This window comes from Scyliorhinus canicula, chromosome 12 (genome assembly GCF_902713615.1).
Source record: "Scyliorhinus canicula chromosome 12, sScyCan1.1, whole genome shotgun sequence".
In the NCBI taxonomy this organism is placed as follows: Eukaryota; Metazoa; Chordata; class Chondrichthyes; order Carcharhiniformes; family Scyliorhinidae; genus Scyliorhinus; species Scyliorhinus canicula.
This window is the reverse complement of record NC_052157.1, coordinates 111,441,552-111,457,807: the sequence shown is the minus strand read 5'-3', so window position 1 is coordinate 111,457,807 and position 16,256 is coordinate 111,441,552. Positions and strand designations below refer to the sequence as shown.

Genomic DNA, 16,256 nt, shown 5'->3' with positions numbered 1-16,256 from the left:
TTTTCTCTGTTCTCCTAAAGCAGCTTGCGTGCAGTTCTTTTTTTAAAAAATAAACATTTTATTGAGGTATTTTTGGTATTCTAGTCTGCTGACGATTAATTTTCCGCAAAGCAGTCGACGAACGGTTGCCACCTCCGGGCGAACCCTAACAGTGACCCTCTCAAAGAGAACTTGATTTTCTCCAAACAGAGAAAGCTAGCCATATCCGATAGCCAGGTCTCCGACTCCGGGGGCTTTAAGTCCCTCCATGCTAATAGTATCAGTCTCTGGGCTATGAGGGAAGCAAAGGCCAGAACATCTGCCTCTTTCTCCTCCTGGATTCCCGGGTGTTCTGACACCCCAAAAATCACCACCCTTGTTTTTAACACTGTGGACAAGACATCTGCAAACCCCTGCCAAAATCCCCTCAGCTTCGGACATGTCCAGAACACGTGGACATGAATAACGTCCGGAAACAATCCTCAATCCTGGAGGACAAAACCCTGGCCAGCAATTTAGCATCCACATTCAACACGGATATTGGCCTGCAGGACCCACACAGCTCCGGGTTCTTGTCCCGCCTCAGAATCAACAAAATCGTGGCCTGTGACATCGTCGGGGGCAGCACCCCTCCTTCCCCTGCCTCATTAAATGTCCTCATCAACATCAGCCCAATATCCCAGAGAACGTTTTATAAAACTCCACTGGGTACCCGTCTGGCCCGGGGCTTTACCCGACTGCATGGCCTTCAGACCATCCACGATCTCTTCCAAATTGATTGGGGCCTCCAGCCCCTCCCCCAGCTCCCCACCCACCCCCAGGAAACCCAGCCCCCCCCCCCGCAGCCCCAAAAGGGGCACCGATCCGCACAGCCCACTCTAAAAATCCCCAAACGCTCCATTCACCCCCCGCTGAATCTCCAATCAGGCCCCCACCTCCACCATCCACTGCCCCCCCCCCCCCCCCAAGCCGCTGCGCAAGCACTCCTCTGGCCCCCCTCCATGCTCACAGACCGCCCCACCCAGTCGCGCCCCCCCCCCCCCCCCCCCCCCCCCCCCCCCCCCCCCCCCCCCCCCCCCCCCGCAGCCAACAAGCCGAACTCCGCCCACAGCCCCCGTCACCCCCTCAAAAGCCCCGTCCTGGGTCTCCGCACACCCCCCCATCGATCTGCAGTATCTCCCCTACCAGCCAGTCCGTGTCTGCCCCATCCACCCTCCCCCCACTGGCCCGCACCAACATCAGCCCCCCCCTGACCACCGCCCCCAGCGCTCCCCCCCCCCAGACCACCGCTGCTGAAATCTCCCCCGTGTCGTTGACCCGCAGGTAGTTCTCAATACATTTCCTCAGCCGCTCGTACACCCCCTCGTCAGCCAAAAGTCCCACATCTAACCTCCATTGCAGGCGCTGGTTACCGTCTCTACTAACCTGCAGGTATATCCAGCGCGGAGTATGGTCCGAGATCGTGACCACCGAGCACCCCGTGTCCACCAACCCCACCAGCAAGACCCCGCTCAAAATAAAGAAATCAATCCGGGAGCACACCCTATGCACATGTGAGCAGAAGGAGAACTCCCCCGTGTCTGGCCACCCAAATCTCCATGGATCCACCCCCGCCACCTGCCCCACGAACCCCTCCAGTTCCTTTGCCATTGCTGGCACCCAGCCTGCCCCCGTGCCCGACCGGTCCAAGCCAGGGTCAACAACTGCGCCGAAGTCCCCTCCCCACGACCAACCCATGCGAGTCCTGGCCCAGCACCCTCCCCAGCATCCTCTTTATAAACTCCACAGCATCCCAATTTGGCGCATACACATTTACTAATACCACCTGCACCCCCTCCAGTTTCCCACTGACCATAAGGTACCGACCTCCCACATCAGAGTTTATTCTACCCATCTCAAACACCACCCGCTTATTGATCAGGATCGCGACTCCTCTAGTCTTTGAGTCTAGTCCCGAGTGAAAGACCTGACTGACCCAGCCTTTCCTCAATCTAATCTGGTCAGTTACTCTAAGGTGCATCTCCTGCAACATTACCACGTCCGCCTTCAGTCCCCGAAGATGTGCGAACCCATGTGCCCTCTTGACCGCCCCATCTAACTTTCGTCTAGTTGGCGGGCTCATTGCCATGGGGGGGGGGGGGGGGGGGGGGGGGGGAGGGGGGGAGGCAGGCAATCAGCCATCCCCTTTGTTTGGGCCCACCTCCAGCCAATGCTCCGCACTTCCACCGGTCTGCCCCCAGGTAGCCTCCGCCCTCAACCTCCTCTCGGTCCCTTAGCCCAAGTCCCTCCCTCGTCAGCAGAACATTTACCCCCCTCCCCCCCCATAACAACACTCTGTAACCCAACCCCTTTAATAAACTGAACATATGCACACCCCCCACTGCGCTTCCATGAGCTAGCCTGCCCAGCTAGCTTGGTGGCCCCCATCCCTGGCGCCGGATAATCTCCCATCTATTGTTCCCCCCCCCCACCCTGCTCATACAAACATACTCCAAAAATCAAACAATCCCCACACAATTGCCCAATAGAAAAACACCAAAATCTAAACAAGCACACCTCCATCCCCCAACAGTGCAAATGAAAACCGTAACTCACTCAGCTCTACCGCTGGTCCCAAATCAATGCAAAAGGCATTACAGCTTCCACAAAACGAGAGACAAGAAACTTTAATTAAAAAAACAGAAAAACAAAAAGAAAAAAAACCAAGAATGTTGCAGCAAAGTTCAAAAATTCTCAATCCACCACCAGTCTTTTCCTTTTCACGAAGTCCAGCGCGTCCTCAGGCGACTCGAAATAAAAGTGCTGTTCCTCGTGCGTGACCCAGAGACGGACCAGATACAACAGTCAGAACTTCACCTTTTTCTTGAAAAGGATCGACCTAATCTGGTTGAAGCCTGCTCTTCCCCTGGCTACCTCCATACTTGGGTCTTGGTAAACCCGTAGGACACTGTTGTCCTACTTACAGCTCCGAGTCTGCTTGGCCCACTAGAATGCGCTCCTTATCCAAGTACCTGTGGAATCTCACCACCATTGCTCTCAGGGGGTCTCCCATTCGCAGCTTCCTCGCGAGTGCTGTGAGCCCTGTCCATCTCCAAGGGTCGGGAGAATGCCCCATCCTCCAGCAGCTTCTCAAACATGTCTGCGACGTATGCCCCAACGTTTGCTCCTTCAGACCCCTCCAGGAGCCCGATTCTCAAGTTCTGCCGGCAGGACCTATTTTCTCGGCCCTACACCTTCTCCAGGAGCTTCTTCTGCTGGTCTCTTAGCATCCCCACCTCAAACTCCACCGCAGTTTGATGTTCCTCCTGCTCAGCCAGCGCCTTCTCTACCTTCTGGATCGCTCGATCTTGGGCGTCCAATCTAAGCTCCAGCTGCTCAATTGACTATTAGTGGGTCCAAGCAGTCCGGTTTCTGCTTAGCAAAGCCTTCCTGAATAACTTGCATCAGCTGCTCCATTGACCGCTGGGTTGACAAACCAGAGGCCCGGTCCACCGCCATGCTGTCTCCTGCCGCAGCTTCAGCCCAAGCCTTCTCTGTCTTTCTGTTTCTGCCTTTACGAGCACTTCTTGTCCTTCTCTCCATGCACCGATGTGGGAATTCAGTACACAATTGCCTCCGTCATCAGTTTTATAATTCAAGTCCGGTAGAAAATCGGGGGAAAAGGTCCAAAAGTCCGACCAGAGCGGGAGCCACCAAATGTGTGACTTACTCCTTCATAGCTGCAACCGGAAGGGACCCTTGCATGCAGTTCCACACTAGTTTATAGTTTATCCACATGGCCAGGAGCAAGATTTCACAAGTTGTTCCGATCACAATCCCAACAGAACATGTGCGAACATGTGCAAAGGTTGGGGGATGTTGTATTCTCTCATCGGTCAATGCTTAGTAGCTTTAGTTCCTGGTAGAGCAAACAGAAGCAGAAACACTGGCGGATATTTAAAAAATTTCCACTCTAGCTCCTGTTTCCGTTTTGGTAAAGATTGGCCAACTCAGCAGAAAAGGGGGTGGGGGGGGCATTTTCATACAAACAAGACTCCACAGTACACATCAGTAAGATCTCTGGCTCAGGTGAGCATCACAGCATACTTCTGGCTGAGATCTGGTGTTGATATGGGTGCCCAGTGACAGCAGAATTATGCTTAGCAGTGAAATTAAGGGATGACAATGAAGATCAGCCACAGTTTTGGGTGACTGAAGCTGTCTGTGGAACTGTGCATATCATGAGACATAACATCAACCTCGAGAGATGTCTGCAGACTGAAACCATTTCAATTCTACTATGTCACAACATCCAAAGTGAGGTTAGCAGTTTTAGTAAATGGTGAGGATCACAGCTGGTTGATGGATAAAAGGTAGACAGGCTAGAACATAGAACACTACAGCGCAGTACAGGCCCATCGGCCCTCGATGTTGCGCCGACCTGTGAAACCACTCTAAAGCCCATCTACACTATTCCCTTATCATTCGTATGTCTATCCAATGACCATTTGAATGCCCTTAGTGTTGGCATGTCCACTACTGTTGCAGGCAGGGCATTCCATGCCCTTACTACTCTCTGAGTAAAGAACCTACCTCTGACATCTGTCCTATATCTATCTCCCCTCAATTTAAAGCTATGTCCCCTCGTACTAGACATCACCATCCGAGGAAAAAGGCTCTCACTGTCCACCCTATCTAATGCTCTGATCATCTTGTATGCCTTAATTAAGTCACCTCTTAACCTTCTTCTCTCTAACAAACACAGCCTCAAGTCCCTCAGCCTTCCCTCATAAGATCTTCCCTCCATACCAGGCAACATTCTGGTAAATCTCCTCTGCACCCTTTCCAATGCTTCCACATCCTTCCTATAATGCGGTGACCAGAATTGCACGCAATACTCCAAATGCGGCTGCACCAGACTTTTATACAGCTGCAACATGATCTCATGGCTCCGAAACTCAATCCCTCTACCAATAAAAGCTAACACACCGTACGCCTTCTTAACAACCCTTTCAACCTGGGTGGCAACTTTCAGGGATCTATGTACATAGACACTGAGATCTCTCTGCTCATCCACACTACCAAGAATCTTCCCATTAGCCCAGTACTCTGTCTTCCTGTTATTCCTTCCAAAATGAATCACCTCACACTTTTCTGCATTAAACTCTATTTGCACCTCTCAGCCCAGCTCTGCAGCTCATCTATGTCCCTCTGTAACTTGTAACATCCTTCTGCACTGTCGACAACTCCACCGACTTTAGTGTCATCTGCAAATTTACTCACCCATCCTTCTATGCCCTCCTCCAGGTCATTTATAAAAATGACAAACAGCAGTGGCCCCAAAACAGATCCTTGTGGTACATCACTAGTAACTGGACGCCAGTCTGAACATCTCCCATAAACCACCACCCTTTGTCTTCTTCCAGCTAGCCAATTTCTGATCCAATCTGCTAAATCACCCTGAATCCCATGCCTCCGTATTTTCTGCAATAGCCTACCGTGGGGAACCTTATCAAATGCTTTACTGAAATCCATGTACACCACATCAACTGCTCTACCCTCATCCACCTGTTTGGTCACCTTCTCAAAGAACTCAATAAGGTTTGTGAGGCACGACCTACCCTTCACAAAAAAGTGTTGACTATCTCTAATCAAATTATTCCTTTCCAGATGATTATACATCTTATCTCTTATAAACCTTTCCAATACTTTGCCCTCAACAGAAGTAAGGCTCACTGGTCTATAGTTACCGGGTTGTCTCTACTCCCCTTCTTGAACAAGGGGACAACATTTGCTATCCTCCAGTCTTATGGCACTATTCTTGTAGACAAAGATGACTTAAAGATCAAAGCCAAAGGCTCAGCAATCTCCTCCCTAGCTTCCCAGAGAATCCTAGGATAAATCCCATCCAGCCCAGGGGACTTACCTATTTTCACACTTTCCAGAATTGCTAACACCTCCTCCTTATCAACCTCAATCCCGTTTAGTCTAGTAGCCTGTATCTCAGCATTCTCCTCGACAACATTGTCTTTTTCCTGTGTGAATACTGATGAAAAATATTCACTTAGTGCCTCTCCTATCTCCTCGGACACCACGCACAACATCCCACTACTGTCCTTGACCGGCCCTACTCTTACCCTAGTCATTCTTTTATTCCTGACATATCTATAGAAAGCTTTAGGGTTATCCTTGATCCTACCTGCCAAAGTCTTCTCATGTGCCCTCCTGGCTCTTCTTGGCTCTCTTTAGGTCCTTCCTAGCAAACTTGTAACTTTTGAGGGCCCTAACTGAACCTTCACGTCTCATCTTTACATAAGCCTCCTTCTTCTTCTTGACAAGTGTTTCAACTGCTTTAGTAAACCACGGTTCCCTCGCTCGACCACTTCCTCCCTGTCTGACAGGTACATACTTATCAAGGATATGCAGTATCCTACTTGGAGACAATAATAAATGCTGCACGTCACAACTGTAGGAAACGTGCTGCCATTCCCATCTTCACTTTTATTATGTCAGAGAATCATAGAATCTACAGTACAGATGCAGACCATTCGGCCCATCGAGTCTGCACCGGCTCTTGGAAAGAGCACCCTACACCTCCACCCTATCCTTGTAACCCCACCTCACCTTTTTGTTTTGGGCAATTTATCATGACCAATTCACCTAACCTGCACATCTTTGGACTGTGGGAGGAAACCGTAGCACACGGAGGAAACTCACGCAGACACAGGGAGAACGTGCAGACTCCGCACAGACAGTAACCCAAGCCAGGAATCGAACCTCGAACTGTTAAGCAACTGTGCTAACCACTGCACTACCGTGCTGCCCAGGTCTACAGACATGGTGGTAAAACCTGCAATGATGAAAGCTCACAGACCTGAAATGCTAACTTTGTTTCACTCAGTTTGCAAGGTGGCACAGTGGGTTAGCCCTGTTGCCTCACTGCGCCGCAGTGCCAGGTTCGAATCCCGGCTCTGAGTCACTGTCCATGTGGAGTTTGCACATTCTCCCCATGTTTGCGTGGGTTTCGCCCCCACAACCCAAAGATGTGCAGGCTAGATGGATTGGCCACGCTAAATTGCCCCTTAATTGGAAAAAATGAATTGGGTACTTTAAATTTATATTTTAAAAAAAAACTTTGTTTCACTCTCTTCTCCAGACTGATGGAATACTTCCAACACTGATTGCTGTTATTATTTCAGGTTTCCAGCATCTGTAGTATTTCATTTAGGTGATGAGCCTTTAATTGGACCTCCTATAACCCTGATTCACTGCAAGCATTTCTGCAAAGAGCTGCAAGTATTGCTTACTTGTCCAAATGAACAAATTCCAAAAATCAGTTATCCGACAGGGTCATTTTCCATCCAGCCGGGTGGTGGCCTGACCAACTGATAGAACATAGAACATACAGTGCAGAAGGCCATTCGCCGCATCGAGTCTGCACCGACCCACTTAAGCCCTCACTTCCACCCTATCCCGCTACCCAATAACCCCATCTAACCTTTTTGGACACGAAGGGCAATTTATCATGGCCAATCCACCTAACCTGCACGTCTTTGGACTGTGGGAGGAAACCGGAGCACCCGGAGGAAACCCATGCAGACACGGAAGAACATGCAGACTCTGCACAGACAGTGACCCAGCGGCGAATCGAACCTGGGACCCTGGCGCTGTGAAGCCACAGTACTATCCACTTGTGCTACCGTGCTGCCAAATTAAAAAGAAAAAACGGAAGGCAGAAATGCAAAATAGTTAGAAAATGTAATCAGTGACTGGAACTTCTGCAGTTTTTGTAGACTAAATTACAGGCAATGACACCACCACCCCACCAGCGATTATCAGACAGTGAAACGTCACAAACCCCCCCCCCCCCCCCCGGCAGGCAACAACTTGCAAATGTGGAAAATAATCTGATGAAGATAATTGTTCGGGTTCCGATAAACATATAAAGAAAGGATGTTTTGAGCAATACTTTGGCACTCTCAGAGGTGGTTCTTTGGAATACCTAGAGGGCTGCCCCGATCGCAATAAAGAATATTCTAAAGTACGAACGTGTTCGAGACTGTTTCCTCCGGACTGATAGACAAGTGAATTAAAGACACATTCACACTTTAACCCTCGAGTCCATGTAATGTAAGAACACCCTCAAGTGCTGTTAGGAAGGGAGCACCAGGATTTAGGCCCAGCAACTGTGAAGAAATGGTGATATATTGCTAAGTCAGGATGGGAGGAGAATTTGGTATATTGCATTATTTTTTGCCCATAATGTTTTATTTGTGTAGTGCTTGCCAGAGCTGATAATATAATAAATATATCCAGGCAGGAAGAACAAGACTTGGCTATCATCAACAGTAGAAGCCTCATGAAGCCTAGCTACTGCTACCCAATATTGATTAAAAGGAGGCTGACATTTACTTTATTATTCCAAACAAAAAAGGTGCTTGAAAGTTTGCTACATTTTAAGTAACATTCCTGGTATTGATCGAGCAAAGGAGGCAAAAAACCACACTTTATTTCCACTGATTCCCTCACCTTAGCTGATGGTGAAATGGACCGGGGGGGGGGGGTGGTCCCATGAGACAGCTCCAATAAAAATAAAAAAGCCACACAAAGACAAAGGAGAATTGTTCCCTTGAGTAAGTGATCAAAACGGGTGACTATTTTGTTTCACTGGCATTTGGTTCATGGCATCTGAAAACAACATGCACAAAACAAGTCTGCCCCTTCATTCAGCAATACCATGGCTGAACTTCAGCATTATCTCTACTTTCCCCACTCAATCGCAATATCTCTTTGTGCCCAAAAGCATACATATTGATCGCAACCTTGCATGTACTCAATGATCAACTATGCACAACTTTAAGGTATGGAACACCAAAGGATCACACAAAGTGAAAAACCATCTCTTTATCTTTGCCCTCAATGGTCCATCCCTTATGTTGCACTTCAACGGATGGTGCAATTCAAGAAGTTTTTATATAAAAGAGACAATCTAATTAATGTGGTCCTTTTGCAACCCCATTCACTTTAATAAATTAAACTTGCTACGTTCTACCCGTTCATGTTCTCACCACTACCTCCCGAACCAAACATACATTAATGTAGTATCTTGCAGAACTTCAGCAAGTGTCAACACTTCACAGCCAATGTATTTCTTTTAAAATGCAGTCGCTGTTGCAATGAGGAAATCTAACTGCCAATTTACACACAGCAAGATCCCAGAAATAGTAATGATATAAACTTCAGCTACAAAGGTAGACGGGAGAAGTTGGGACTGTTCCCCTTGGAGAAGAGAAGCTGATAGGAGTAGTATTCAAAATCATGAAAGTGTCAGGCAGACTACACAAGAAACACTCTCCAATGTTAATGGATTGAGAACAGATTTAAAATAATTGGCAAAAAAAAGGCCAAAGCAACATGAAAAACTATGGAATACACTGCCTTGAGGGTGTGATGGAGGCAGGTTCAAGCAAATCATTCAAAAGGGAATTAGATTCTTAAGCCCGTTTTCCAATCCCTCCAAAGGTTTGGCTCTCCTAGTCTCTGTAACTTCCTCTGCCTCTCAATCCCCAAGATCTTTGTTCTCCTCCAATTATGGCCTCTTGCTCATTCCCAATTTTCATTGATATACTGTTGGTGGACGGAGCTCTAGTTTCCTTGACCACGAGTTTAGGAATTCCCTCAATATCTTTTTCCACAAAATCTGCCAGACTTTTGCTCATGTATCCTCATGTGACCTGGTTTGTTTGATAAAACTACAATGAACCACACTACATCTGTATATATAACTGCACGTTGGTTTAAACCAGATTTATCTCTAAGGTGAATTGTATGCCATTCGGACACATTATATGGTTCCCAGGGCATACAGAGCCGGCTACAATGCAGACCAGACTATGTGGTCCCAAAGCCAAAATATAGAAAAGGAGTTTTTGTTTGCCCGGACAGACATATATCTGGGAAAAAGAAAGCAGCAACAGTTATGTCACAGCTCCATTGAGTGCATTCAATATAACTGCAGCTACAAGTTCCCCCTCAGTATTTCCATGTAAAGCCTAAATTAAGCCAATCGGTTCTGTATCATGAATTCTTCCGCTAAATTGTAAATGAATAAGGTACCTAGGGTAAAGAAGGCCCTGTTAGAGAGGCAGAGGCAGAAAGGCACTACCGAACGTGCTGCATTACTATTGGGTGGCAAATGCGGAGAAAGTGAAACATTGGTGGGAGGAGAGGGGCTAGTGTAGGTTAGATGGAGGAGTCCTGTAGAGGGTCCAACCTGAGGGCCATGGTGACAGTGTTGCTTCTGCTGGCACCGGGGAGATACACAGTGAGCCCAGTGATGCAGTCCGTAATTAGGATGTGGAATCAGTTGAGGAGACACTTTAGGATGGAGGGATTTGTTGGGGCTGACACCGTTGTGTGGGAACCATGGGTTTAAGCCAGGGGAGAAGGATGGCATGTATAGGGAGGGAGGTGGGGCTGGTGAGGGCAAGGGATTTGTACCTGGAGGAGAGGTTTGTAGATCTGGCTGCGGGAGGGGGTGGAGTTGCCAAAGGGAAGCGAGTTTAGGTATATGCAAGTGAGGGACTTTGCTCGGAAGGAATGGAGAGGGTTTCCCCAAGCTGCTGGAATATACCTGCTGAGTGGTTGCTGCTCTCAGATGTGGAAGGGAAGGGCAAGATTGGTGATATATATGGGTGGCTGGGGGAGCACAGGTGGTGAAGATTAAAAATAAATGGTAAGAGGAGCTGGGCGGGGGAGAAAAGATAGGCCGGGGAGTGTGGAGTGAGGCAAGCGTAGGGTAAATTCGACCTCCTTGTGAGCAAGGATGAGTTTGATTCAATTTAAGGTGGTGCATAGGGTGCATATGACTCGGGTTCTTCCAGGCATGGCAGACAAGTGTGAGAATTGTGGGTGAGGACCAGCAAATCATGCGCATATGTTCTGGGGCTACAAGAATTTGGAGAGGTACTGAGAGGGGGTATTCGGGACGCTTTTGAAGATTGTGGGTGTAGAGGTCGGGCCAGACCCAATGGTATCAGAAATGCCGGAACTGATGGAGGGGAGGAGGGCTCATGTTGTGGCCTTGGCCTCTCTTATTGCCCGGCAGAGAATACTGCTGGACTGGCGATCGGCAACGCCATCGGGGGTGGTGCCCTGGCTGGGGAGACCTGTATGAGTTCCTCTGGCTGGAAAAGATAAAATTCGAGTTGAAGGGATCAGTGGAGGGCTTTGAGACACAGTGAGGACTGTTCATGACAATGTTTGAGGAATTGTTTGTTGTGTGGGTTGCGGGGTGAAAAGGGGAAAGATTTGCACAAACTGTGAGGATGTTGATAATGTTTTTGATTCATGTTTTTATACTTAATATATCTGGAATAAAATACATTAAAAAAATAATAAATTATGAATGAATGTACTGCATTAAGGTTTAATACTATACCTTGAACCATTGGTGAAATGTGGGCCAGACATTGTAGAATGACCTATTGTAGTTGCTGTAGTACCAGGCCAATTAGAACTTGCAACAGGCATTGGACCCAAAGATGCCGGCCTCTTGCTGTAAGGGGTGTATCCATGGTTATGAGGCATCATTAGAGATGATCTATTAGAAATTAGCTGAGTAGAAGGGCCTGCTAAGTTGGAGACAGTGTGTCGATTATGATTGAAAATGGGCCCAGAGCCAGTATAAGCTAGACACTGATTGCAAGAGCACACTTGGCCTCTGTGAAGTGGTCCAAAAATAGCTGAAGGATAGGGTGCATCAGAAAGTCTTTGAACTCGTCTCCTAAACCCAGTTATTTTGTTTATCTGAGATGAACTGGTCAAATCCACTATGTAGCTGTAACCAAATTGTCCCAAATCAGCTATCTGCTGCCTTTGTGTGAGGCATTCCTCTATGAAAATGGAGATGTTCATTTCATAGACTGTCCAGCCACCTTCATCATTCTCCCATTGCCAGAACAATCCTTGTCCTGGCGCAGATATCTGAGGGTAAAGCTGCCTCCTAACTTGTCGCATTCTTCCTGTAAAGATTGTGAAACAGGGAAAAGAAATTAAAATGAGAGAACACACAGTAAAACACAAGATTCATGATCACACAGCAAGAAATAAACAATAATTGACACCTTCTATTAGAATACTTTGGCCCATAACTTCAAGAGATGCATGATTTTTAAGTGCATCTTCTCTTTCCCCATAAGGATTTGAAAGTGAGGTGGATAATTGCTGAAAAATAATCCCTGGAGTATTCATTCCAGACCTGTGCAAACTGCACAACTCTCTTCTGTCTCCTGAAGCCCATTTAGATTTCATCCAGAAATAATATTCTTCACAAGTCTCCGCTTCTAATTCAGACTTTAAGCAGAGCATGATTTTGCAGTAAAAATAAAGTACGGCTTATATCTGTTGTTCCGAACTTCTATATGTAATGAAAGATAGAATGTTTCTGCAAAATAATGAGTCACCAGACCCATCATGTGCATTCTTGCACATCCTCCGGGTTAGTTCCAGGAACAGCAGAATCTGGGAACAATTCAATTGCCTATCCTCTCAGCTGGGGATTGACTGTGCAAGAGCAGGGAATATCAAATTGAAAATTGAATGGACAGCAAAATTCCTGGCATGATTTGTTCATCACACAAGCTAACAGGATAGTTTGAACAGCAACAAGTGACATGTTTCGGGAGAAAGTTGCGCAACCTGTATGATGTTTTCGTCAACCCAACACATAACCCTGACCAAACACACAAACAATTGACATCAAACAAATTCATATAGTGAATGAAATTGGCTAAAGAGTGACAGCTATGATGGAATTCTCAGGAGGTCCAGATAGCCTTCATTGAAGCCTACTTGTGACAATAAACAATTATTATTATAGATGGATAATAATAATCTTTATTAGTGTCACATCACGAGTAGGCTTATATTAACACTGCAATGAAGTTACTCTGAAAATCCTCTAGTCGCCACACTCCGGTGCCTGTTCAGGTACACTGAGGGAGAATTCAGAATGTCCAATTCACCTAACAAGCATGTCTTTCGAGACTTGTGGGAGGAAATCAGAGCACCCGGAGGAACCCCACACAGACACGGGGAGAACGTGCAGACTCCACACAGACAGCCACCCAAGCTGGGAATCGAACCTGGGTCCCTGGTGCTGTGAAGCAACAGTGCTAACCACTGTGCTACCATGCTGTCCGATTATACCGTACCGCCTGCTTATACCATGCCGATTATAGAACATAGAACGATACAGCACAGTACAGGCCCTTCGGCCCTCGATGTTGCACCGACATGGAAAAAAACTAAAGGCCATCTAACCTACACTATGCCCTTATCATCCATATGCTTATCCAATAAACTTTTAAATGCCCTCAATGTTGGCGAGTTCACTACTGTTGCAGGTAGGGCATTCCACGGCCTCACCACTCTTTGCGTAAAAAACCCACCTCTGACCTCTGTCCTATATCTATTACCCCTCAATTTAAGGCTATGTCCCCTCGTGCTAGCCACCTCCATCCGCGGGAGAAGGCTCTCGCTGTCCACCCTATCTAACCCTTTGATCATTTTGTATGCCTCCTTTATTATACAGTTGCAAATATTTCTGCCTTATCTTGTGCAGCATTGTATTGTGCTCCTCTAACATTTTGGATGGGAATGTTCATTGAACTTCCTCCTCCTATCGGTTGCTCAATTGTCAACGACCACTCATACTGGATGTGACAGAATGGCAAAGCTTTGACCAAATCTATTGGTCGTGGGATCATTTTGATCTGTTTATCATATGTTCCTCCTGCTGTTTAGCATGGAGTCCTGTGTTGTAGCTTCACCAGGCTGACACCACATTTTTGGTAAGCTTGCTGATGCTCTTGACATACTATTCCACACTCTTCATTAAACCAAGGTTGATCACATGGTATGATGTTAATCCCAGAGTGAAGAATATGACAGCCATGAGGTTACAGATTATGGCTGAATAGAATTCTGCTGCTGCCGATAGCTCCTCGTGCACCTTTGAGCATCTAGATTTGTTTTGAATCTATTCCACTTCACTAATGACACACATGTCGGAGGGTGCCCTCGGTGTGAATATTAATTGTACATACATTGTGCTTAATTGTATGCAGGTGGACAGAACTAATTGGAGTTTTACTTCAGCACATGTAAAGTAACACTCATTGAAATTAGGGTGCAGTTGAGATAGGAGACATATGCTTATAAATGTTTCACTCTGTAAATAAATGTTAGATTACTCCAGTACTATCCTTCACCGACAGGCTCTATGGAGTATAACAATGTATTGTTACATTGGGAGGTAGTCACACCTCGGGTAAAAGAACAAGGTAGATGGGTTGTCAGGGGAGGGAGAGGGAACCGGCAGACAGTGCAGGGATCCTCTGTGGTCGTTCCCCTCTATAACAAGTATACCGTTTTGGATTCCGTTGCGGGGGACGACTTACCAGGGGTAAGCAATGGGGCACAGATCTCTGGCACAGAGTCTGTCCCTGTTGCTCAGAAGGGAAGGGAGAAGAGGAACAGAGCACTTGTCATTGGGGACTCCATAGTTAGAGGAACAGACAGGAGGTTCTGTGGGAACGAAAGAGACTCACGGTTGGTGTGTTGCCTTCCAGGTGCCAGGGTTCGTGATGTCTCTGATCGTGTTTTTGGGATCCTTAAGGGGGAGGGGGAGCAGCCCCAAGTCATGGTCCACATAGGTACCAACGACATAGGTAGGAAGAGAGATGGGGATTTGAGACAGAAATTCCGGGAGCTAGGGTGGAAGCTGAGAGCTAGAACAAACAGAGTTGTTATCTCTGGGTTGTTACCCGTGCCACGTGCTAGCGAAGTGAGAAATAAGGAGAGAGAGGAGTTGAACACGTGGCTACAGGGATGGTGCAGGAGGGAGGGTTTTGGTTTCCTGGATAATTGGGGCTCATTCTGGGGTAGGTGGGACCTCTACAAACAGGATGGTGTTCACCTGAACCAGAGGGGTACCAATATCCTGGGGGGGGAGATTTGCTAGTGCTCTTCGGGGGGGTTTAAACTAATTCAGCAGGGGGATGGGAACCTAAATTGTAGTCCCAGTGTACAGGATGTTGAGAGTAGTGAGGTCAGGGATAGGGTTAAAAGTTTGAAAGAGGGCACCGGCAAGCAAGACGCTGGTTTGAAGTGTGTCTACTTCAACGCCAGGAGCATACAGAATAAGGTGGGTGAGCTTGCAGCATGGGTTGGTACCTGGGATCTCGATGTTGTGCCGATTTCGGAGACATGGGTAGAGCAGGGACAGGAATGGTTGTTGCAGGTTCCAGGATTTAGATGTTTCTGTAAGAACAGAGAAGATGGTAAAAGAGGGGGGGTGTGGCATTGTTAATCAAGGAAAGTATTACGGCGGTAGAAAGGGCGTTTGAGGACTCGTCTACTGAGGTAGCATGGGCCGAGGTTAGGAATAGGAGAGGAGAGGTCACCCTGTTGGGAGTTGTCTATAGATCTCCGAATAGTTCCAGAGATGTAGAGGAAAGAATGGCAAAGATGATTCTCGACAGGAGCGAGAGTAACAGGGTAGTTGTTATGGGGGACTTTAACTTTCCAAATATTGACTGGAAATACTATAGTTCGAGTACTATAGATGGGTCAGTTTTTGTGCAGTGTGTGCAGGAAGGTTTTCTGACACAGTATGTAGACAGGCCAACAAGGGGCGAGGCCACATTGGATTTGGTACTGGGTAATGAACCCGGCCAGGTGTTAGATTTAGATGTAGGTGAGCACTTTGGTGATAGTGATCACAATTCGGTTATGTTTACTTTAGCAATGGGCAGGGATAGGTATATACCGCAAGGCAAGAATTATAGCTGGGGGAAAGGCAATTATGATGCTATTTGGCAAGGTTTAGGATGTATAGGATGGGGAAGGAAACTGCAGGGGATGGGTACAATCAAAATGTGGAGCTTTTTCAAGGAACAACTACTGCGTGTCCTTGATAAGTATGTACCTGTCAGGCAGGGAGGAAGTTGTTGAGCAAGGGAACCGTGGTTTACTAAGGAAGTTGAAGCACTTGTCAAGAGGAAGAAGGCGGCTTATGTTAGGATGAGACATGAAGGCTCAGTTAGGGCACTTGAGAGTTACAAGTTAGCCAGGAAGGACCTAAAGGGAGAGTTAAGAAGAGCGAGGAGAGGACACAAAAAGTCATTGGCGGATAGGATCAAGGAAAACCCCAAGGTTTTCTATAGGTATATCAGGAACAAAAGCATTTCAGTAAGGCGTTTGATAAGGTTCCCCACGGTAGGCTATTGCAGAAA

General features: G+C 47.2%; 1 protein-coding gene across 4 annotated transcripts in view; it reads right to left on the bottom strand.

Moving 5' to 3' along the window:
• The window catches only part of dtx2 (deltex 2, E3 ubiquitin ligase), a 75,636-nt gene that overhangs the window by 37,629 nt on the left and 21,751 nt on the right, over window positions 1-16,256 (bottom strand). For 2 of the 4 annotated variants that reach the window (XM_038813755.1, XM_038813753.1), the window contains exons 2-3: window positions 15,196-15,282; window positions 11,399-11,981 (exon numbers count right to left, since the gene is read on the bottom strand). In XM_038813755.1, the coding sequence (XP_038669683.1) occupies window positions 11,399-11,981; window positions 15,196-15,282 (670 nt within the window). The remainder of the gene's footprint in view (window positions 1-11,398; window positions 11,982-15,195; window positions 15,283-16,256) is intronic. The other 2 variants (XM_038813754.1, XM_038813756.1) reach the window with 1 other exon arrangement.